Source organism: Wyeomyia smithii, chromosome 1 (assembly GCF_029784165.1).
Source record: "Wyeomyia smithii strain HCP4-BCI-WySm-NY-G18 chromosome 1, ASM2978416v1, whole genome shotgun sequence".
Taxonomy (NCBI): Eukaryota; Metazoa; Arthropoda; class Insecta; order Diptera; family Culicidae; genus Wyeomyia; species Wyeomyia smithii.
The window spans coordinates 176,692,752-176,718,020 of NC_073694.1; the positions used below are offsets into that span (position 1 = coordinate 176,692,752).

General features: G+C 44.1%; 1 protein-coding gene across 3 annotated transcripts; it reads left to right on the top strand.

Moving 5' to 3' along the window:
- Positions 1-13,015: 13,015 nt before the first annotated feature.
- Positions 13,016-15,114, top strand: LOC129733988 (uncharacterized). Of its 3 annotated transcripts, none has more exons than XM_055695647.1 (4): positions 13,016-13,408; positions 13,466-14,269; positions 14,324-14,792; positions 14,904-15,114. In XM_055695647.1, the coding sequence occupies exons 1-3, from the start codon at positions 13,115-13,117 to the stop codon at positions 14,753-14,755; spliced, it is 1,530 nt and encodes a 509-aa protein (XP_055551622.1). In that variant the 5' UTR covers positions 13,016-13,114; the 3' UTR covers positions 14,756-14,792; positions 14,904-15,114. The 3 variants fall into 3 exon arrangements, with proteins under 3 accessions (XP_055551622.1, XP_055551621.1, XP_055551620.1); XM_055695646.1 differs by having other exon boundaries at positions 13,017-13,408; positions 14,847-15,114; XM_055695645.1 differs by having other exon boundaries at positions 13,017-13,408; positions 14,324-15,114.
- Positions 15,115-25,269: the final 10,155 nt, after the last annotated feature.

Consider the following 25,269-nt stretch of genomic DNA (forward strand, 5'->3'; position numbering starts at 1 on the left):
TTGAAACGATTTTTGTTGGTAATTGGTAATAGTTTTATTAGATATAGCTTTAAGGGGTTATATACCTTTTTAGTTTCCAAAAAATCGAAATTTTTTTATGGTGTTTACAGTTCCAAGCGAAGTGAAAAATTTGACAAGTGAAAAAGCGTTAATTTTTGCTTGCGAAATCTCTCGTGAAAACCCATTTGTGGAACACGCAGGTATTTCACAAGCCTGCAGTTTACAGTTTAAGTGAAGTGAAATTCACGAGTTTAGACTCCGAGCGGGTTGGCAAATGGCTGGACACGTGTAAATTGAGACCCTAATGTGGCCATTCACCTCTGTCCAGCAACTCCTATCCCAACCTCCACGTGGTGCCGACCGGAAAACGAGTGACCTTAGCGGAGATCGGGTAACCAACCCCGGTGGAAACTGTGGTCGTATGCTGACTGGGAAGGGGGTCGTACGCGGATGTATTCCCATAGGGGCGGCGTACAACAGCGTCTGACCCGGAGCGGGCGGCTGAATTATGGAATGCTGTATCCCGCCAGGTACACCTAAGATGGCAGCCCCATCAGCAGGATGTAGGTATCGCGACCCTGGTAAGGTAGCATACCGAAACCTTTCATCAACCATGAACAACGAATTTAGAAATACGGAACGGATCAATCGGCAAAGACCTAGGCTACGAACACGGAAAAAGATTAAGGTGAACGATTGGAAATTGGGTATTTGGAACGTCCGATCTCTCAATGAACCGGCGCGGGCTGGCTTGCTTGCTCGAGAACTACAGCGGCAGGGAGTCAAAATCGCAGCGATTCAGGAGGTTCGGTGGCAAAATTCCGGAGAAAGGGAATTCCGTGCAGTAGACCCTATTGCACGCACTTCTTTCAAGTACCACATCTACTACAGTGGCGGCAAAGCAGCGGAACGGGGCGTCGGTTTCGTAGTGCTGGGAAATCAGGAAACAAGAGTCATCCGGTGGAGGCCCGTAGATGACCGTATATGCGTGTTGAGGATTAAGGGCAAATTCTTCAACTACAGTTTAATAAACACCTACGCACTGACAAACGACAAATCCGATGAAGTCAAAGATGAGTTCTATGACAAGCTTGAGCGAATCTATGACGAGTGCCCAAAACACGACGTAAAAGTCGTCATCGGAGACGCAAACGCACAGGTTGGGAGGGAGGAATTCTTCCGTCCGGTCATTGCAAGGCATAGCCTCCACTCGACAACCAATGAAAACGGCCTGAGGCTGATAAACTTTGCCGCGGCCAGAGGAATGGCCATATGTAGCTCCTATTTTCCACGTTCGAATATTCGGAAACACACCTGGAGGCATCCAAATGGAGAAGCCTGCTCCCAGATCGACCACGTACTGATTGACGGTCGGCACTTTTCGGATGTTACTGATGTTAGGTCTTTTCGGGGACCAAACATTGACTCTGACCATTATCTTGTCGTTTGTAAGATCCGCGCACGGTTGTCGAACGTGCTGAAATCTCGCACAGAGAGGACGACGCGTTTCAACATTCAGCGGTTGAAAGCTGATGGCGTGGCAGCAGAATACGCCAGAGAGCTGGATCAACGGATCGCAGAACAGCAGGAGGAAGGAGTGGAAGACATAAATGGGCTGTGGAGCAGTATTCACGGCGCCATCGAAACGACTGCGAGAGAGGTGGTAGGTACGACGCGTGGAAGACAGCCTAACGGCTGGTTCGATGCTGAGTGCCAGAGAGCGATAGATGAGAAGAACCGTGCCAGGAGCCGCATGCTCACTGCGGCTACGCGTCAGAACAGAGAGAGGTACAGGGTGGCAAGAGCTGCCGAAAATAGAACCCACCGTCGGAAGAAGCGCGAGTACGAGGAGCAGGTGCTCGCCAGCGCAGAGGACAGCTATGCTGAAAACGACGTGCGGATATTCTATAGAACTGCCAATACAGTCAGAAGCAGGAATTTCCCTGTGCCAGTCATGTGTAATGACAAGGACGGCAACCTGCTTACTGATAAACCGATGGTTGCAGCCAGGTGGAAGGAGCACCTTCAGGCGCTATTGAACGGTGAGGAGCCGGATGAGCAGAGCAGGAACAGGATGACGATTATGAGTGACGAACAAGCTGTGGAGCCACCGACACAGGAGGAGGTGAAAAAGGCAATTAGTGAGCTGAAAAACGGCAAGGCCGCTGGGACGGTATCCCGGCCGAACTTCTAGAAGTGGGAAGCGAGCGACTGTACTATGCGATCCACCAGATAATACTAAGAATCTGGGCGGACGAACAAATGCCGAACGACTGGTTGGAAGGCCTCATATGCCCTATCTATAAGAAGGGCCATCGATTGGATTGTGGCAACTATCGAGGGATAACGTTGCTCAACTCCGCATATAAATTGCTCTCCCGTATCCTGTTCTTCAGATTGAGACCGCTAACGGAATCCTTTGTTGGCGAATACCAGGCTGGTTTTCGACAAGGGCGTTCTACGACAGATCAAATCTTTACCCTGCGACAGATCTTCGATAACTTCCGGGAGTACAGCTTACCGACTCACCATCTGTTTGTGGATTTCAAGGTGGCATACGACTCAGTGAAAAGAAACGAGCTGTGGCGGATCATGCTGGATCACGGTTATCCGACGAAACTAATTAAGCTTAGTCGTATGACGCAGGAGGGATCGAAATCATGCTTGCGGATAGCTGGCGAGACATCAGCCTCGTTCGTAACGTTGGATGGACTGAAGCAGGGGAACGCGCACCTAACTTACTATTCAACATCGCCCTTGAAGGTGCAGTACGAAGAGCAAATGTGGAAAGAAACGCTACGATCATCACGAAATCTCACATGCTTCTTGGTTCTGCGGACGACATCGATATCATCGGTATCAACCGTAAGGCCGTGGAGGAGGCCTTCGTTCCTTTTAAGAGGGAAGCAGCGCGATTGGGAATTGTCATTCACTCTGCCAAAACGAAGTACATGGTAGCTGGCAGAGAGCGTGGAAGTCCCCGTTGTGTTGGTGCTGAGGTGGAGATAGATGGAGAACGATTCAAAGTGGTTGACGAATTCGTTTATCTTGGTACGCTTGTGACATGTGACAACGATATGAGCCGTGAAGTGAAACGACGAGTTGCAGCTGCGAACACGGCCTTCTACGGACTACGTAACCAGCTAAGGTCCCGTAGTTCGCAAATTCGCACAAAGCTAGCGCTGTATAGGACGCTGATACTCCCGGTTGCCCTTTACGGACATGAAGCATGGACGCTGAAGAAAGCTGATCGACGAGTGCTCGGAGTTTTTGAGAGTAAAGTTCTGCGAACGATACTTGGCGGTAAACTGGAAGATGGAGTGTGGCGCAGACGCATGAATCACGGGTTGTACCAGGTATACAAACATGCTTATATAGTGAAGGTAATACAGCGGGTTAGGCTTCAGTGGCAAGTAGCAAAAATGCTTAACGAGAGAGCCGCCAAAACTATCTTCAGTAGAGATCCAGGAAGAGGCCGTCGAGCTGGACAGTTCTTCTTCATTCGGCTCTAGACCGGTGAACGGTCCGTTAGCCAACAAAGTAAGTAAGAAAGATTTCCGTTGCGGCAGTCAATGAAGCGTGATTTGCAGACTGTAGTACGACCCGAAGATGAGGCAACTGGCAGTCAACCAGAACAACCAGGTGGTGATACGGCAGTAACAACTGTTGAATCGATAATAAATGTGAGCAGCGGTTAGGAAGAATTTGAAGATGCGGATGACGCACCGCAACTCGAAACACTGGCTGATAAGCAGCTAGAGTTGAAGCGCAACGGTCGGGAGCGCTGGCCTCCAGACAACTTTATTACCTATAGCACGTCTACTGGCCAAAATGTTTCCCAACAGTCGGTGACAAGCGGCATACGAAATGCTGCGGCTCGGGATATCGAGCAAATGAGCGATCCAACCACGTACAATGAAGCTATGAATAGACCAGACCGAGAGCTGTGGATAGCTCCTATGAGAGAGGAAATCGCAGCATTGGAGATCAACCAGACTTGAGTGCTTGGAGACTTGCCTAAAGGCGGGAAAGCAATTAAAAACAAGTGGGTGTTCAAAACAAAACGTAAAGCAGACGGGAGGATTGGGCGGTGAAAGGCCCGCTTAGTCATCAAGGATTGTTCGCAGCTGCCGGGTATCGACTTCGACGAGGTTTACGTAACGGTGGTCCGGTATTCGATAATAAGATTTCTGATGGCGTTGGCGACAAAGTTTATCCTTGAGGTGGACTGAATGGACGCGGTTAGGGCTTTCCTACAAGGTAAACTTAAGGATGAAGTAATTTACATGTAGCACATAGAAGGATTTGTGAAGGATACAACGAAGGTGTGCCGGTTTTCAAAGGCTTTTTACTGTCTAAACCAACGGTTATCAACCTTTTTTTGTTCGCGTACCCCTTGGCGATATTTTTCATATCGATTGTACCCCCTGGCCTGTAATGTTTTCGCTGAGTGGGAGAGAGTAGTGGTAGATCATGTTGTGGTAGTCTTGTTTAAGATTAAAATTACACTATGGTTTGTTTGATTGCTATAGACCGTTCCAATAATTATAAATACACTTACGATCAACCGTCATTTCAAATAACGTGCAGTATTCAACCAAACGTTGGCGTCCTGTTGTTTACATCCAAACGAAACAGATGCTGTCATTTTTTCTAACATTTTGTGCGAAATTTTGAAAATGCGTGGCCTTTCTTCCGAGCAAAGAAAGCGAACTGTGCACAAATGGGGCACCGTGAGTGGTCTTTCTATAAGAAAATTAGCCAGAGAAGAAGGTATAAGTGTCGGAGCAGTTCAAACCGCATTGCGGAAGTATTGTGAAGAGTGCACATTCACTGATGCCCCAAGACGTGGTAGAAAACCTGGGCCTGTTGATCCCACAATGGACAAAAAGGTTAAGGAATACTACAAGCGGCATCCTTCAGTATCAGTACGAGATGTGGCGAAAAAGCTTGGAACCTCGGCGAGTAACGTTATGCGTGCCAAGGGAAGAATAGGTCTGCAGACCCGTCGGAAGCAGAAGCAGCCAAAACGAAATCCAAAACAAGCTGAATCTGTGAAACCGAGAGCTCGGAAGCTTTATGACAAACTTCTGACCAAAAAAATGGGGTGTGTTATCATGGATGACGAAACCTACAAAAAACTGGACTATAAGACTCTGCCAGGACCGCAATTTTATACATCACCGAAGAGAAAGGATGTCCCTGGACCATTGAAAGACATTTACATCGAAAAATTCGGCAAGAAGGTAAGGGTTTGGCAGGCCTTTTGTGAATGTGGGAAAATATCTCGTCCATTCATTACGAATGACACAATGAATGGTAAAATTTACGTGAAAGAGTGTTTGCAGAAAAGGTTGTTACCCATGGTTAAGCAGCATAGCAATCCTCCAATCTTTTGGCCCGATATTGCTTCCTGCCATTACTCTAAGGATGCACTAGGGTGGTATAAAACAAATAATGTCACATGTGTCCCAAAGGAGATGAATCCTCCAAACTGCCCTGAAATTCGCCCTATTGAAACATTTTGGGCTTTGACCAAGGCAAAGCTGAGGAAATATGTCAAACCAGCGGACAATGTTGAAAAATTTAAAAACGATTGGCTGTGCAAAAGCTTATGAGTAGTGTTAAGAGAAAAGTTAGAGAACTCGCGTATCCTACGAAAAATAATCCCAACTTGAATTGAAACTGGAAAGAAAACACTTATTATCTATATTTCAGAATAAAATGACCCGAAAATCCTGTATTTTTTGTTTTATTCAAGAAAGAAGATGTATTTATAATTTTCGGAACAGTCTATACAGTCATGTTTTAAGAGCAAGATTGAAAAACAAATGAAGTATTTTAAAGAAAAATTGCTTTGTCCGCCATCATTGATTTTTCTTTTGCGTACCCCCTGAAGGCTTTCGAGTACCCCCAGGGGTACGCGTACTCCAGGTTGAGAACCGCTGATCTAAACAATCCAGCCGTGTTTGGAAACAGCAACTGGATGAGGCGTTACATGAGTTCGGACTAGAACAATTAAAGGTCGACACCTGCCCTTACTACAAGATCAATGGAGATAGAAAGTTGTTCCTCACTATCTATGTGTATCATTTTCTGATCTTCACGAGTAGTGCGAAAATAAAGAAACAATTGAAAAAGTTCCCGTGCAATCGGTTCCAGGTGAAGGACTTGGGTCATGCTAAGTTTTGTTTGGGATTCAAAATCAGCAGAGATCGAGAAAGTTGTGATCTACATTGAAGAAGTGCTAGGCAGATTCAACATGGCAAGCTGTCATCCTGTCTATTGGGTGTTTGCATTACATTTTTTTGACGTAGAATACGTCTTCCGGCAACAATTACAGGGACCCAATTACAATACAGGGATCCAATTTCAAAACCGAAAACATCGAGAGCATCACAAAAATTGTCAAATTTCAAACGTTTTAAACCCAGTCAGTTTCCAACCGATTTCTGTCATTTTTGCAGCAATCGATTGGAAAATCATTTAAGCACCCGTCCAAATGCAGAAAATTGTAATCTGATTGTTCAAACTATTGTAATATTGAAATTGTTGAACAATGTCGAAACGCAAATGTCGATTTTTGATTGGTCGCTTGCTGCCTTTCCCTAAATAGGACGAAAGAATGGAGTACCTAGTTAGCCGGGTATGCACTCTTTGGGCTATATATTGTTTCTCCTCAAGCAAATCAGTTGACTAGCAGCAGGCAGCAGCATCGGACATCAACACCGATGGCAGTAGGCGAAGGTAGCGTGGATCAGCAGCGAGCAACAGCGGCGGTGGTAGTGGTTAGCTGCAGTCCTACCTCTTTCAGTTCGGCTCCCCTTCGATCTGAATTGTACCCCACCAGCGGTAATCCGATTCAGATATCGTTGGGCAAATACAACCCGAAACTGAAAGAGACTCGCACCGCCAGGTGGTTTGAGAAGCCACCATCATCCAGCGTATGCATATACAGATTTATGCACATAACGTGTGTGAATATTTGAAGCGTGTGTCCCTAATATATAAGGTGTGTGGTTTGCTTTAAAGCGTGTGTGCATGTTTATGGCGTGTATGCATGCCTGTAACGCGTGTGTGCATGTTTGCGGCACCGCGTGCGGCACCGCCACCAATACCGCCACCGCCACCACCACCGCAACCACCACCCCCACCACCGCTAGCGCCGCCACCACCGCCACCACCATTACCACCACCACCAGCTATATAAGAGACTGTTTCTCCTCAAGCAAAACAGTTTACTAACAGCAGGCAACAACAGCGAACATCAACACCGATGGCAGTAGGCGAAGTGGACCAGAAGCGGGCAACAGCGATCAGAAGCGAGCAACAGCGGCGGTGGTAGTGGTTAGCTGCAGTTCTTACCTCTTTCAGTTCGGCTCCCCTTCGATCTGAGTTGGACCCCACCAGCGGTAATCCGATTCAGATATCGTTGGGAAAATACAACCCGAAATTGAAAGTAAGGCACGAAAGTAAGGCCGAAAAGTTTAGCATCACTCAAAATGGGCAAATTTCTGTAACTGTAACTGTAAAATGCTTGACCAGAACTGGTGGCACAAGCCGAACACCGCAACTTTGTGGGTAGTAATGATCACGCGATAAGTTGAAGTCTAAATATGAAAAACTGCATGCACCCTAGCGCCGCATAGCGGGGTAATTCAGTATTAAATTGTCTACCATGTAGAAGCCTTCAGCCTCCTGAACAATAATAATAAATATTACATCAGGCACAGGCAACGCGTCTGAATATAAGTATTAGGAACATTAGGAGGCGGTAAAGAGGATTTTGGTGATACCATTTCTTGGAACGTAAAGAAGCAGCCGACGGTAGCCTTAACATCGTGTGGGGCTGAATACATGGCGTTATCCGACGATTCAGGAAGCGCTATGTTGGAAGAACTCATTGAGGTAAATTTTTGACGAGATGGTTATACCAATCTTGTGCGGCAACCAATCGACTACTTACATGGTCAAGAATGGAGCTTATAACCCGAGGACCAAACTTTGGTCATGACGCAATCGAGGATGGGTCGGTTGTGGTGAACTACGTTAACACTAAGAACCAAGCTGCCGGTGGACTGCAGATTGAGAGAAATCTGAAAAAAACTTCAGGACGTCACAATCGATGGTCGAGGTTCCGGTCGTTCAAGCGGTGCATTAGCAACACCACCAAACCACACGAAGCCTACGAAGAAGTACAAATTTGAAGTCCAGTGTTAGTAGTGCGAGAGTCTTGGACACTACGCTTCGAAATGCCAGCAGCGGCATCAGAAATCCAAGATCCGAGACGATGAAAATGGACCTAGAAATAAGAAGTCTGCATATTGGCAGTGAAACAGCCATGTAGTACATTAGAAGAGTGGATCCTCGATTCTGGACTAGGAGATGCAATTTGATCAATGCAGCAAGCGTCGAAATCCATCTATGCCACATAGATTGCCACGTCCGCCACGGACGCATCCAAACGTTCAAGTCCACAATTACGAGGTTTATTCGGATATGTGCGGAACGATGAAGCACGCGTCGGTTGGTGGTAGTAAGTATTTTGTCACCATCATCGACGATGCCAGCAGGATGGTATTCGCGTACTTCCTGAAGACCAAGCGAGAGGCTTTCAGCGTATTCTAGGAGTTCAAGGCGTACTCGGAGAGACAAACAGGGGAGAATTGGAAGTGCCTTCGAACCGATAACGGCAAGGAATTCGATGATGAGCAGTTTGAAGTTTATCTCAAAGCGTATGGAATTCGTCACGAGACAACAGTACCCTACAACAGCAGAACGGTCTTGTGGAGCGCATGAACCGTACTATTCAGGAACGTGCCAGGTGTCTGATGTTTGATGGCCATTTGGGCAAGAAGTTTTGGGCAGAAGCGTCTTCAACGGCGGTGTATCTCATAAACAGATCTTCGACGAAAGGTGTTGCCGGTACTCCCTACGAGAAATTCACGGGCAAGAAGCCCGATTTATCAAACTTACGCGTGTTTGGGTCAAAAGCGGTGACCCATGTACCCAAGGTGAAGTACAAGAAGTGGGACGCTAAGTCGATGCCGTGTGTCTTGGTCGGCTATTCGGAGTATTCCAAGGCATACCGAGTATACAGTGCAGCAAACACTAAGGTGTTCGAAAGTCGAGACGTCAGCATTCTGGATGATAGACTGACAACGAAAGAACCTATGCCAGTTTCAGATGAACCAGTGCGAACGCTGAGCATACGAGGGAAGTCGAGAATGTTCCGAATGACGACAGAGAGTCAGTTTGCAGCGGAAAGGAAGATCTTGTCGCACTTGACGTTGGTGGTGCGCCAGTCGGGCCAGAAAATCATCAACAACAACTGCGCTCCCCCCGCCACTTTTTCAAAATCTTATTCTAAGGCACAGCGGGAGGGAGCGCAAACGTCCAGGCAAATATACTGATTTCCATGTGACGCACAGCGTCCATCCTCAAAAAATTGTCCCTTCACAGATACGTCATCAACCGAACGGAAGTTCGGTCATCACAGCGCTTTGGTCCCAACAACACGATTCTAGACACAGTGCCTAAGAGCGCCCAGTCCATGGCAAGTTTATAATAATTCCCGATGGCGACAGCAACCTCTCGCTGGCCTTCAATCCTCAGATCACGGAGTACCAGGCACTATGCGATGACGAGACGTGGACTCTCGTCAATTTACCAAAAGGGCCGGAGGCGTTGAAGAACAAGTGGGTTTTTGTGAAGGCGAACGCCGATCAATCGACCGCTACAAGGCAAGGCTTGTAATTAAAGGCTACTCGCAAAGGTGTAGATTACAGCGAAACCTATTCGCCTGTCGTTCAACAATCCGCTATCTTCTGGCAATGGCAGCGCATCTGCAGGTACACCAAATGGACGCTGTGACGACGTTTCTCCAAGGTAACTTAAATAATGAGAAAATATTCATAAAACTGTCAGAGGGATTCCAGAACAAGAAAAACTACGATCTGAAGCAGGCAAACAGAGTATGGAATAAGAAGCTCGACCAAAAGCTCCGTCGCATGGGATTGATTCGTTCCAACTACGACCCGTGTGTGTACTACAGTATCATCGATGGCAAGCTGATTATCGTCGCAGTGAACGTAGATGACTTCCTTATAGTTTTAAACGACCGGTAGTTAATCAATGAAGTCAAGCAACAATCTGGGACCAGCGGAATAAATTCTCGGTCTGCAAGTCACTAGAGGCAACGGTGCAACGGTGCAGCTTGAAATGTTCAAAATACAGGATTACAACCCTATTTCGATTCTTCTCGACGTTAACCAACATTGACAGTCGAGGAGATGTGCTCTAAAAATAAACAGGAGAAGGAAAAGATAAAGCAGATACCATTCCGTGAGCTGATAGAAGGCATTCAGTTCATCACGCAATGCACGGGACCGGAGTAGTTTTTGCAGCAATCCAGGATTTAGCCGCTGGACGGCGGCAAACCGAATTCTTCGCTATCTTCGGGGCACCAAGGATCTCATGTTGTCTGTACCGCAACAGAAACGACTTCAAGTTATCCGGATACAGCAACACAGATTAGCGTTACGATCCTGGATTGAGGCGTTCATTCAGTGGCTACGTTTTCAGCCAAAGCGGTGGTGTTATATCGTGGAGTTCCCGGAAGCAAACCACAGTTGCCTTATCGACGACAGCGGCCGAGTACATAGCGGTTTCATCCTCACGAAGACGTTAGTAGTAGTTCAAAACTGTATGAAGATATGAAGCTGTTTCAAGTTAAACAAAGTTTCGCTCAAAGGAGGATGTGGAGTAAGCATTTATTTCGTTATGTTGAATAAAGATCATATCTCTGTTATAAATTCAAAACAACTAGACGTGTTACTTTCTTCAGATACCAAATGAGATCGTTCATTGATCAATATCCTGGGTAAGCCACGGGTTATAATTCTAATAAATCATTTTTCATTCTCTTTCCTCTTGTCGAAAAATGTTCTTATACAAAATTTCAGCTCAATCGACTTTCCGGGACTTAGAAATTTTTGAGCTGGGAAAGTCGTTCATTTCCCTTGTCCTATTCTCTTTTTCACTTCACTGTCAATCTCACTTCACGGAGGTGATTTTTGTCACCTCACTTGAGGTGGAATCGGGAATATGTCTCAAAAAGTGAAGTGAGCGTGAAAGTGAAATATATTTCACCGTGAAGTGACTCCCGTAATAAGCACAACTGATAGTGTATACCACTGCACACTGGTAAAAAATGAACCCAATTTGCCACCTATTAGAAGCCGCTGGGCTGGCAACCTGAAATATAGCATTTCTTTTGTTAAATTGGTCAATAAATCGATTGAAGATATTTTCATTTTCTGCAGGGCACGGAAAAGGGTCTATATTTCCAAAAATATGCAAAAATAGGGTGGAAAGGGGCAAAATAGACCATTTCCTGGGCCCTACCCAAAGTTAAACCATCACCAATCGGTTTGTTGACCAATTTTACATAAAAAATGCTATATTTCAGGTTGCCAGTCTAGCGGCGATTATTTAGTAAAAAACCCGGAATCCACATTTACACTCAATAATCGCCGCTGGACTGACAACCTGAAATATAGCATTTTTTATGTAAAATTGGTCAACAAATCGATTGAAGATGGTTTCATTTTGGGCAGGGCACGGAAATGATCTATTTTGCCCCATTTCACCTTATTTTTGCGTATTTTTGGAAATATAGACCCTTTCACGCGCCCTGCACAGAATGAGAATATCACCAATCGATTTATCGACCAATTTTACATAAGTAATGCTATAATTCATGTTGCCAGCTCAGCGGCTTCTAATTAGTGGGAATTTGGGTTCATTTTTTCCCATAGTGCGCTGCTGCTATCCGCTACTGTTGCTACCCGCTGATACTGATTTAGGACCGTACTAGTGGTCCAAACTGATAGGTTTGAGCAAAAACAGGCTAAATTATATCCAAAATAGTGCAATCCCGGTTAGTTAGTTAGGTAGGTATGGTATATTATGTCGGCCTTGTTAGGAAATGCAAGCATTAAGCGACCAATTAGAAGTCGAATTCGGCGTTTCAACAAGGTCTAACAATAGTTCAAACAATCACACTATAATTTTCCGCATTTAAGTGGGAGCATGGATGATTTTTTAATCGATTGCTTTAAGGATGAAAGAAATCGATTGGAAACTGATTGAGTTTTAAACGCTTGGTTTTTCAATTTATACCTCTATACATTTTGCCGTAAGACGTAATTCTACACCAAAAAGAATCAGAGAAGAAATATTCATCAAACTTTAATTATATAGCATAAACGAAGTGTATCACTTTCACGGTGACACTATGTAGGATTTGATTTGGATTTGCATTTGATTTGAATTGGATTGCGGTTGGATTTATGTAGATGGAATAAATCATGAGACAAAATTGAAGATATCACTTACTCACCCAAGTTTTAGTTGAAGCTAATTTTTCGAAGGGGCCAATTTCAACAGTCTGTTCGTGGCCTCAGACTTCCAAATACCAACTTCACCCATCTCATAAAGCTAAAATATTTAACCTAGATCACACAGTCATATTTTCTGCGCTCAAATCAATTAGATGGAAATAATTATCACTGCTCCAGATAGTTATTCAATTATCTACAAGCAGATCTGGGGCTATCTGCGTCAATTTTCAGAGCAAAAGGATACTGATGATGCACTTTTCCCACGGCTCGAAGACGTACGTCATCGTGTAGATCTCCCACTGCAGGTAGAAGGCATCCCACTTTCGGCGAAGCTGTTCCCGAACTTTCCGCCGCACCTCGGTGAGGTTCATTACACGGTATTCAAGCATCGACTTCTGTAAATACACTGACCTCATGTCTGCCAGTGGTACGAGCGAGTTTATCGAGTTCCGTGCAGCTAACGATATAAAGCCGGGTACAGTTTATATCTTATCATAAGCTAATCGTATTCGTCATTTTGGTTTTGCGTGTTAACCGGGGTGTAAATCAGCAGTTCAGTCTATTATTAGCTCATAGTTGTATGTTTGTTACGTCAGTAGGCCTGGCCGTTTGGTCAATATTAATTGAATGTTGAAATTGAAAGGTTGGAAAATGTCAAAATTTTAGTGTTCATGTTTATTTTAAAATCGTCGAAAGAATAGAAAAAAAATATGGAGGTAGATGAGGAAAGTACTTTCTCAACTCGGTGGCTTCAGTTGTGTCCATTTCGAGGCGTTAGCTCAAAGTCGACAATCGTAGACGAGTCGGAGGAATTTCCGGAACCAGTCGATCCATTCGGTCATCTGGTGGAAGAGGACGAACCGTCAGACCAGAAGAAGTGTAGCTATCTGAGACTATACTTGGATGAGTGTCGCAAGTATGGCGTTACCCCGTTGGGGTACGTTTGTGGAATACTGCTGAAGTTGGACGAGGGTATTGAAGGGATGATGGAGGTCGATTTGAATGTGAGTTTCACTGTTACCAAGCTTAAATTATAAGGAGAAAGTAATGATTTTGGTTAGCGCTTCGGTTGCAGTAATCTTCAAGTGCAGATAGTATTGGACTGTCTGGCACAAGCTTGTCCGGATCGGTTAACTGCATTGAATCTTGACCATAATTTGTTGATGAACTGTGCACTGACTCTCAGTGTGGCAGGGTTTCTACAAGCATCACGTAGTATTATCGAGCTAAGCTTAACAAATTGCAGTTTAAGCGATGTGGAGGCGGTGAAAGTGCTGGCGGAAGCATTATCGACTTCAAGTGTGCAGCGCCTAAATCTAGCTAACTGTCAGCTAGGTGACGCCGGTGGAGCGGCCCTGTTCCGTGGGATGACCCTTTCCGACAGCATCCAGGTGATCGATGTCAGCTGGAATCGATTGGAACATGAAGCTGGCTTCGCAGCCGGTCAGTTTCTTGCAGGGAATACTACCCTGCAAGAGTTGATCTTGAAAGGGAACCGACTTTATTTGGAGAAGGAATGCATTGTACCCTTTCTGAAGGAGCTGACAAAGAATGAGACTTTGAAGAAGCTGAACTTGGCTTGGAATGCTTTGCAGGGAGCGTCCTTTGCGCAGGCCCTCTACAAGGCTTTGAATGGAAGTGCGGTTGGGGTTATAAATTTGGAAATGAACTGTTTTCGGTCGGAGGAAGCAATGGCTTTACTTAAGGTGTTCCGCAAGTGCGAGACGCTTCGGGAGATCTATCTTGGTGGAAACTTTTTCGCCGTTGATGAAATTAAGGAACTTGTGAAAGCATTCGCAAAGAACCCCGGACTAAAGGTGCTGTCCCTTGGCGAATATCAGTTCGTATCGAAAGTGACTGCCCGGGTAATCTTTTTGCTCTGTTTTCTTTTTCAGTTATTCTAATTACTTTTAACGCAGTTATCGAAGCGTTTCATGAATCGTGATACCTCAAAGCAAATCACGTTTGGTGGCATTCTGCTAGCTAATCCCCCCGCTCCAGTTGACGTGCCGGAGATGTTACTCGATCGGTGCCGTTTTCTCGGTTTCAAACCTAAGAAGAAGAAACGAAAGAAGGATTTGGGGCATCTGATGTTACAGCTACAGCATCTAGACGAGCCACTTTTGACCAGGGAAGACTTTACTGCTGCTGTGAAAAAGTTCCGAATAAAATTGGACAAAAGTCTAATGGGATCACTGATGGACGCGTTCGCTGATCGCAAGCTAGTCGACATCGGGGCAATGGCTAGCAAGTATCTAGAAAAATACCCTACGGAACCACCTCCAGTGAAGCAGAAAAAGAAGAAGTCTAGTAAGGGCAGGAAAAAGAACGGGAAATCAAAAAAGTTCTGATCCGCGGCAAGCGCACCGGACTTCTGAGATGATATCGGTGAGTAAAAAATAGGTCACTACAGGCATCGAGCGCTGAAACTTTGCCATTTAGGGTTTGTGAGATATTTCCCATACAAAAACAATTATGTAATCCAGTGTGCCTGCTTAGATATCTTGATTCGGATAAAAACCTCTGCAGCAGTTTGTTTTCTTTCTGCTGACGCGCGCGGTGAATAGCTGCTAACATCTCAATTTCGCGTATCCTATATTGGACCCCAGCCAAGCACCAAAGACCCGCTAACCTGGCAGCAGCCGTCCCTCGCGGATGGATATAATAGGTTAATTAAGCACCATTATTCCAATAAACTTTTCTATCCGCCAAACCATACTTATTCAGTACATGCAAAAAATAAACAGTCCGTTCCTGCTCGGCTATAATGCTACAGATCTGCTCCCGATAAGAGCTATTGGTCCGTCGCGCTAGCCGAGCGTGGAGTACAACATCGCTTTAGACGATGCCACAATTAAAACATAAAATTGTGCATTTTTTCTGCGATCCTGTCGCGCTGCTTCACATTCCGCGAGCTCGCGAGTGCACAGTAGGCCCAGAGCGTGGTGCAATATAAAAAGTGTCACGAACTCGCGCTGCTGCATCCAAATCGAGTAGTCCACGAAAGCGTACGAGTCGCCAGCATTCGCTGTGCAGCAGATGCTATTATCACCACCTCCTGCTGGGAGGGAACCGTTCGTTCCCGCGTTAGGCCAACTAGATCAGTTATAACCGATCTTAATTAACTCATTTTACGGGTCCTCACCATCACCGCGGACTGCCGTGGGGCCCAAATGGGGCACGGTGCGTTACTCCAGATTTGGCCAAGCACTCTTCCGACTGATCCACACCCCGCTCGTGCATACCGTTGCCATTTTTGGGCGTTCTTCGGAGAGCAATTATCACCTGCCCCCATCTGTCTTGTCGCGCTGGAACTGAAAGTTACGTTAAGAGAGAAAGAGAAAAAAAAGCGTGAAAGACATATCTATTAATCGACCGATTACTACACTCCTGCTCGGTCACAGTCGGTGGACCCTGGTGGAAAGTTGATTCTACCATAGACGGGCCCTTTCGTGGTACACTCTTTCGGGTTACACATCTAAACGATCGTCGCGGGACCAATTTTTGGGCTCCAAAGCAGAGTGGCGGTAAATCAGTAATTAATAAAATGTGATGCAATTATTTCCAACTAGATTAAGATTAGCCACGATAAACTGTTTGAACTTTATTAGACACTATTCGCCTATCGCTGCGGACAGTTTTGCGCAAGAAGTCGTGCTTCAGCTGATCCAAGTAGGTAAGTAGCCAGTCCGTCGCCGTGGTTATGCAAAAGTGCACACAGGAAAGGAGACCCATGATAAGACAGCGTAAGACTCATCATTTCATCCCAGACCGACTTGAGCCTGCGCTAAACTCAATCGCCGTTTACACAGTCTCAGAGTATATCATAGTTCCTCTTCTAAATAAGTGACCGATTGATAAGCCTAACTTTGGTCACACTTTCTGCGGTTTTTGGCGTGATGCTGTCTTGACGACGATATCAGCTGAATTTTTTTCCGCTTGCTTTGCTTGGTTGGCTGTGCTGGCCCGCTTATCAGCACGTGCCGATTAGACAGACTTTCATTTGCTTTCGGGAAAGAGTGGGATGGAACAGTGAGAGAACAAATAGCTTGTCAACAAGCTGCAGAAAAAATGTCCGCATTTTGCTGTTCACCCCGTGGGACAGGTATTTTGTGGTACTGATCTGGACGGCCATTGTTCGGTGGTTGGTCAGTGTCATCCTCTCACACTTGTGATCGCGTCGTTCGCCACCGTAAAACGGACGGAGGGCCGGAAGCGAATGCTTCAACATAATTCGCTCCCAGCCTGGATCGAGCAACTTCATTCACAATCCGAATGCCAGCCAGAGGCCATTCACAAACTAGCGTAAAGCGACGGAGGGAATAAGCAGCACAATAGCCGCGAGATGATTGAATTATGTACGTATCACTTTCCAGCTCGAACCAGCATCCAGCTGTTGCCTGAGTGGTGGCGAGATGTTTTTTTTGGTACGATTAGCGTTGAAATTTCTACCGAATTTACCATTTATTTATGAGAATAATTTAGATCTAGCTTGAAACCCCAAGCCTATATTTTAAATAATATGACCATTTATTTTGATCGTTTTTTCTAAAAACAAGATTTTTCCGTTCATTGTTCAAACTAGTGTAAATTAGGTGGGTAGAGGCTTTTCGCAACAAACTGCAACCCAGTTTGTCATTCCTTATTCACGTGGTTATTGAGAGGGAAAAAACATGAACGAGTGTTGAGAGGGTGAGTCTCCATGTTTTGACTTACGCTTCATTATTCCAATTACAATACAATTTTATTAAATTAAAATCTAAAAATATTTTGAGCGCCTATATGTATCTCAACAATTTTTTTACCAAACTAACGAAGTTCATCAATTGATCAGTTTTTTTTCTACGATTGGATTCTCGAAAGAAAAATACTCAGAGATACACTGTTGATAAATTAGAAAATAATACTCCAATCCACAAATAACCAATCAGTGCCTTTTTTTCTCAACACAGCTGAACCTTTTGTATACGGTGATCTGTAAACGATTTGGAGATTAGTATTACCATCAGTAAATGGTGAACTGTACTTTTTAGTGCCGTCAAGATAAATTAAAGGAGTTAAACATTATTTTTATCTCTAAAACAAGAAATTCAGCCCACAGGCGGAAGAAAGATTCAAAACAAGAAATTCGTATTTAAAAAAAAATCACAAAACAACGCAACGATTTTTTTCTACTAATGCATAGCATAGCATAGCATATTTGATCGCCCGTGTGAACCATCAAAATGGTGCCTAGGAGTAGCAAGCCATTTTCAGTGTACAACTCCTGGTGATCTTTTTTTTCACTGGTCAATGACGTAGCTGGCCACGCCCAATGGCTACGATTTTTTTCTACTAATGTCACAGAAAGATAGATGTAACAACACTAAAGTATGCGGTAACAAATGACCTTTTTTCAGATGGTGGTAAAAAAACAACTAAGATAATTGAGTTTGCTAAATTTCCCATGGAAGATAATTATGTTAACTTACTCGCAAAAAAATTCTACGCCCTTGCGTGTGGCTTTCCAGCAGTTGAGGCCGAACGGTATTGAAGGCAAAAATGGCCGATTTCGAGCCACCATATCGAATTTTCAAAGGCACAAGACTAGGTAATAGTTAATGCGTCACCTGTGAAAACGTTATTTTAACATAAAATAGCGTTTTCACAGAGAAACACATTATCTATTTCCGAATCCGAGTCTTGTGCTTCTAAAAATTCGAAGTGACAACTCGAAATCGGCTGTTTGCGGTTTCAATACCGTTTCACCTTAATCGGAACATTCGCCATGGCGGACGAAAACATGCGTGCAGGCATGTTTTCTATTTCTTTCTTCGTTTCATTTATCAATTCCTCCTCAGTTTTCGCGACAAAATTGTTGGAGTAGATCTTACGCTTCAAGCTTGCCCAGAAATCCTCGATGGGCCACAACTTAGGGACATTGGGCCGCTATACAGCCAACGATTGCTTCGAGTAGTGGGCCGACGTTAGATCTGACCAAAACACTGCGTTTTCAGCCTTATGGTATTTCTTGACAAACGACGCAACTTCCGGCAGACACTTCGTATTATAAATTTGAACGGGGAAATTTATAGTCAGTCCGGAGCGAAAAAAGAGCTGCTTTGACATCCCCTTCTTGGGGAACTTGGTATGTGAAGTAAACTTCACGTCGGTGCTCACTTTCTTCGTGGGGGTAGTAAAATACGAAGTGCCCTACCAGTCGTTGCCATCCAGAATGGGACAGGTCTCGTCGTCCATCACCACCGCTACGTCGTGATTTGCCGGAAAAATCGACGGCATTGCCTGCAGCTCCGAGACTAGTGGACGGTACAGTTGCTTCCTGAAATGTATGTCCATGTTCGCCATGTACTTTTTCACTGATTGGCCGGTTGCGTCGACCTCCCAGCCAAGTGCACGCAGCGATGTAGCCACTTTTTCCTCGGTCTTCCCCTTCAGCAACCTTTGGAGGTTCTTGTCGCTCAGGGTCGTCGGACGTTCGGAACCGGTCTTTCTTTCGATGCTCTGATTGTTTGTTCAATAGTGCCAAGATATTGCAGAAGCCGAAACAGGCGTATCCGGTGTCCACGAACTGCCGCATGATGTCCTTTTTCGACGCGACGGGGTACCGTTCTTTGAACGCGCACTCTTCTGAACGGAGTAGCTTTACTGTTTTCGCCATCACGGTTCGACTGATAGAGCCATCCATTTTTTTTCTGCTGAATCGTGAGTTTATATGATTGATGCTGCATGTGTAGTTTCATCAGTGCGTGTAGAGGAAAACCCATGAAAAATCGGCAACTTTTGTCCGCTTCTTTTTACCGTAAACGTTGAAAGAAAATAGGAACATTTAATAATGGACCGTAATCGGCTGATGAACAAAGTTTTTTCATGATGCCGGAACAAGAAAGTGTACCGCCTTCACGTTGACTTTTCGAATGCAACTCTTCCAATCAATCAAATAACGGTTTGTGGTTCATTGCTCTCCAGTTGTTTTTGTACATATTTTCCGGAAGAATTGATGACCATTCAATCACATCGGGATTTCAACATCGAAATTGTTTTCTAGTATGTTCCTTGACTCATTTCGGGACTTTATTGCAATTTTTTTCAACGTTTTACAGATGTACTACTGTTGAGTAAACTTGATCTTTTCGCCTTTTTTCTGCTACTACCTATTTTGTGAATTATTGTTGAGGTTTGCATTCAGAGTTGAAACCGGAATATTATCATTTTTAAGAAGGTTTACCGTGAACTTTTAGCCTAGATTTTTGTGCAGTACATGGAAATGTACATTGTGCTTGTGCAATGCTTCTTGTTTTGACGCCTTTTTGAACAAATCAAGCATGCATAAACAAAACAAAAATATTGCCATAAAGAGGAGAGAGAGTGCTTACATATACAGACTCTCATTTCACTCTGAGCATGTTGTAGAACACCTCTCGAGGACTGTTGAAGCATCATGATAAAAGCCATCAACAGCGCGGCGCAGGGCGTCCTGGGGTATGTGGAACGAAGCCCGACGAAATTAGTGGCTCGGTGAAGAATGTCGGAAAGTGTTGGACGAGATAAACGCTGCGTGGGACGGCGATATATGCCCTATCTAAAAAAAAAAAAACAAGAAACTGGACTGCGAGAACTACCGTGCGACATTCTGGCCAACTACCAACGGGGTCCTTCAGAATACACTGTCCATGTCACCACAACTTATCCTTCAAGTTCTGACTTGCCATTACTCTCGTGAAGATGTGATCAGAATTCTACTTTGTTGGCACATATATTCATGTGCGACCCTTCGTAAAACTGCGACTGGATCCAGTGCACGATCGTACACGGGTAGAAATAAAATCTCGAAAACGGGCAAAATGACTCATGTTTCCATGATTCGGATGTATTTCCATGGTATGAATATACACCAAGCGTTATAACTGTCTGTCTGTCTGTCTGTCTGTCTGTCTGTCTGTCTGTCTGTCTGTCTGTCTGTCTGTCTGTCTGTCTGTCTGTCTGTCTGTCTGTCTGTCTGTCTGTCTGTCTGTCTGTCTGTCTGTCTGTCTGTCTGTCTGTCTGTCTGTCTGTCTGTCTGTCTGTCTGTCTGTCTGTCTGTCTGTCTGTCTGTCTGTCTGTCTGTCTGTCTGTCTGTCTGTCTGTCTGTCTGTCTGTCTGTCTGTCTGTCTGTCTGTCTGTCTGTCTGTCTGTCTGTCTGTCTGTCTGTCTGTCTGTCTGTCTGTCTGTCTGTCTGTCTGTCTGTCTGTCTGTCTGTCTGTCTGTCTGTCTGTCTGTCTGTCTGTCTGTCTGTCTGTCTGTCTGTCTGTCTGTCTGTCTGTCTGTCTGTCTGTCTGTCTGTCTGTCTGTCTGTCTGTCTGTCTGTCTGTCTGTCTGTCTGTCTGTCTGTCTGTCTGTCTGTCTGTCTGTCTGTCTGTCTGTCTGTCTGTCTGTCTGTCTGTCTGTCTGTCTGTCTGTCTGTCTGTCTGTCTGTCTGTCTGTCTGTCTGTCTGTCTGTCTGTCTGTCTGTCTGTCTGTCTGTCTGTCTGTCTGTCTGTCTGTCTGTCTGTCTGTCTGTCTGTCTGTCTGTCTGTCTGTCTGTCTGTCTGTCTGTCTGTCTGTCTGTCTGTCTGTCTGTCTGTCTGTCTGTCTGTCTGTCTGTCTGTCTGTCTGTCTGTCTGTCTGTCTGTCTGTCTGTCTGTCTGTCTGTCTGTCTGTCTGTCTGTCTGTCTGTCTGTCTGTCTGTCTGTCTGTCTGTCTGTCTGTCTGTCTGTCTGTCTGTCTGTCTGTCTGTCTGTCTGTCTGTCTGTCTGTCTGTCTGTCTGTCTGTCTGTCTGTCTGTCTGTCTGTCTGTCTGTCTGTCTGTCTGTCTGTCTGTCTGTCTGTCTGTCTGTCTGTCTGTCTGTCTGTCTGTCTGTCTGTCTGTCTGTCTGTCTGTCTGTCTGTCTGTCTGTCTGTCTGTCTGTCTGTCTGTCTGTCTGTCTGTCTGTCTGTCTGTCTGTCTGTCTGTCTGTCTGTCTGTCTGTCTGTCTGTCTGTCTGTCTGTCTGTCTGTCTGTCTGTCTGTCTGTCTGTCTGTCTGTCTGTCTGTCTGTCTGTCTGTCTGTCTGTCTGTCTGTCTGTCTGTCTGTCTGTCTGATCCATATAGGCTCGGAAACTACTGAACTGATCAACGTTAAAATTTGTATTTAGGGGTTTTAGGGGACGAGAAAGGTTCCTATGATGGTTTGAGACCCCTCCCTCTTCTGGAAGGGAGGGCCCCCATATAAATGAAACACAAATTTCTGCACATCTCAAAAACTAACCAAGCAAATGGAACCAAATTTATCATGTGGGTGTTTTAAGGAGTAACAGATATGCCCATATTGGTTCGACACCCCTCCCTTTTCTGGAAGGGAGGAGTTCCTTACAAATGAAACACAAATTTCTGCACATCTCGAGAACTAATCAAGTAAATAGAACCAAATTTGGTAGGTGGATGTTTTAGGGGTAATAAATATATCCATAATGGATTTACGCCCCTCCCTCTTCTACAAGGGAGGAGTCCCATACAAATGAAACACGAATTTCGCACAGCTCGAGAACCAATCAACCAAATACAACCAAATTTGGTATGTGAATGTTTTAGAGGTAACAAATATGTCCATAATGTTTCGACTCTCCTCCCTCTTCAATGGGGGAGGAGTTTCAAACAAATGAAAGCCAAATTTCTGCTTATCTCGAGAACTAACCAACTAAATGAAACCAAATTTGGCAAGTGAATGTTTTTAGGTGTAACAAACATGTCCATAATGTTTCAACACCCTTCCTTCTTCTGGCATGTCTCCATATACCATTTCGGAATCCAAGATGGCGACTTCCGGTTTCAGAAAAACATCGGAAAATGATCAAATACCACTCGACATGCGAATTTCCGGAATTGTTATAATGCACTGAAGCCACAAATCGACCTCAGACAACATTTTGAATTGTAAGATGGCAACTTCCGGTGTCTGGAAAACACCCTAAAGTGACCAACTACCACCAAATATGAGTATCTCTGGAACCAGAATGATGAGAGGAGCTAGAAATTGACCTCAGACACCATTATAAATTGTAAAATGGCAACTTCCGTTTTCTAAAAAACGGCAAAAAGTGGCCGATTTCCATATAATATGAGTATCTTCGGAACCAGAATGATACACAGAAGCTAGAATCGACCATAGACACCATTTTGAATTCGAAGATGGTGACATCCGGGTTTTGAAAAACAGCCGAATATGACCAAATAACACCCAATATAAGTGTTTTTTAAACCAGAATGACGCTCAAGGGCCAGAAATTGTCTCCAAATGCCATTTTAAAATCCAAGATGGCGAATTACGGTTTCTGAAAAAAGCCTGAAGTGACCAAATACCACCCAATATGAGAATCACCGGATCCAGAATTATGCAAGGAGCTAAAAATTGACTAACTCGACCCAGCTGGAATGCCTCCGCATCGATTGTCAATCAACGAAAAAGGTGGTATACATGCAGGTTTGTTACTAAAATAGAAATATTATTTGAAATGATGGGTTGAAAAAATATACGGAAATATAGAGAATTATGGAAAAAAGCAGAAATTTTTACACGAGTAAGGCCGGATACATTCAGCTAGTTACCTATAAAATTTACGAAAAAATAAAACCCAAAATACACAAAATTCATTGAATGAATTCCTATGCTTTTACTCAATTAATTTTACATTCGTTACGGATTCAAACATTTTTCAATAAGGCTACAACATGGCGACTTAATACTTTGACTTTGAGAATCGGAATGCTGGAAATTTGGTAAATGTTCGCCAATTTTTTTTCGCTTGTAGCGATGGTTTGTCAAACGAGAGGGACCCTGGCAGCACGGCTATCGTCAGTACGCGTGCATTGTCTGCTTAGTAAAAGTTTGCATTTCAAGTGTTTTTTCATCAGTTTTTTTGCTGAAACTAGTGTGTTCGCTGTAGGCTGTAGAGGCGCTCGAATATGCAACAATTTCAATGGATCCAGTAAGATATTTAAGTAAAAATTATGGTTTCGATTTTGCTTTGTGTTGATATTCGAGCTCATACCCAGTAAAAAGTATTCGACGGACGACGGAACTGGTAGGGTAGGATACACGGTTTGTATCCTACACACGTGTTTGGATATATTTGGATGACTTTATGCGGTGAATGGTTGTGGAAAGGAGCGACACGCTCAAGCAAGCGCTGCAATGTTGTCTTTTTTACCATATTTGGAAAATGTTTTTGATTAGAATTTTGAAACAAGTCTTTGGGGTCATCCACATTCCACGTGAACCGCTTTGGAGGGAGAGGGGCATGTCTGTGTAATGTCCACGATCCATACAAATTTTTTGGAATTTATATGAGCTGTTGTCCACGAAAGGGGGAGGAGGGTCAAAATCGTTGAAAATCTGGATGTGGATGGCCCCTAGTTAGATAAAACCTTATCGTTTTTGGCATCGTTTGACATCAAAATTTCAAAATGGAAAATTTTTGAGTTGTGCCGGTGTTGCATGAAATCAACGATATCCTTACTGTAAGGACGTGGCCGGCGCCGTTATTGGTCTATAAAAAATCGGGTCATTGAATGATGCACAGTGGGAAGGAATAACCACTACCAGTCGTTCTTTTAGTTGATTCATCATTGTGCATCTTGAGTGGCTCGGACCCATCCATTGATATGGACAGTCAGAACAGCAAAGCTAAGGTTTGTCAAACATATTTTTCAAAAATTTCATTGAACTCATCAATTGAGTTTATGTTTATTTCAGTAGTTCCTTCACAATTTACAAAAAATCAGCCAATTTAGAACATTTCACCAGAAAAATAATTTACTGAACACTCAAAGCGCAGCTGTCAAAAACTCAGCCAAAAGAAACTAATGTCGAATTCGTTTTTACGGCAGGACTATCCCGTCCCGGACCACGCTTTGCAGCTGAAAAAAAAAAACACTTTCCGAGCAGTTGCAATGGTGTGCGTAATACCAGAGGTAACTGTCACTTTTGTTTTGGTCATTATCGCCATTGTCTTTTGTCGCATTTGTGCTACTGTACGCAAAATTTGCCAATTTACTGAAAAATGACAAATCGGAATATATATATAGTTTGCTTGTCTTTCAGTCACGCGCACGACAAACGAAAGTTACTCAAATTGCCTTTTTCCCAAGCAAACTCTGAAACTGAGGTACACTGAAGTTTGTTATTTTTTTGTGGGTAGCAACGCAAACACTGCTGTTCTAACTACAAGTTACCTTTGCTTTTAGTCCTCCACTCACCTCCTCTCGCCTGGTATGGAGCCAGTCGTAAGGAAATCAAAGCTAACTGCGTCTTAACTAATATTCGGCACACGTGTTAAATTAGCACATGGCTATAGGTTCTGATGCAGACGTATCGACAAAAACCGCCAAAAACGTAATAAAGGGCGGAGGCAATTTTAGGATGTAAGAAAGACATAGTATCAAAGATATCAAGCATGTAGATGAAATCTAAAGTTAGCCAAACCACTGTCGGTTAATTATGAACGTTATTTTATAGTTACATGCCCAATAAGTTTTGTAATGTCATGGCATTACCATCAACATTAGGTTGTCAAGTTATGGAATAAGGCAGTACCTGTTGTAATTAATTGAGAATACACTATAAAAAAGTCAAGAACATGATGGGGATTATAAACTATTTACTCGAAAAAATAAGCAGTTTGTATTTTTTCAAGTGTGAAGTGTAAGTGTATTCATAAAAATTGAAGCAAACCGGGTGTAATTCGGCAAAGCTATTTTATGCTATTGAGTTTCAAGTTAAGCTTATGGCGCGTGACAAGCCGCACTTGAAATCTATCCAACTTTCTTTCTCAAAGCTCTAACAAAATTTACAAAAATGTTCCCGAGAAGTTTA

What these genes read in the sequence shown, in the direction of transcription:
- LOC129733988 (XM_055695647.1), top strand. Translation starts at nt 13,115, where the DNA reads ATGGAGGTAGATGAGGAAAGTACTTTCTCAACTCGGTGGCTTCAGTTG. An exon ending in TGATGGAGGTCGATTTGAAT is followed by an intron (nt 13,409 to 13,465) that starts GTGAGTTTCACT and finishes GATTTTGGTTAG; the next exon opens with CGCTTCGGTTGCAGTAATCT. An exon ending in TATCGAAAGTGACTGCCCGG is followed by an intron (nt 14,270 to 14,323) that starts GTAATCTTTTTG and finishes CTTTTAACGCAG; the next exon opens with TTATCGAAGCGTTTCATGAA.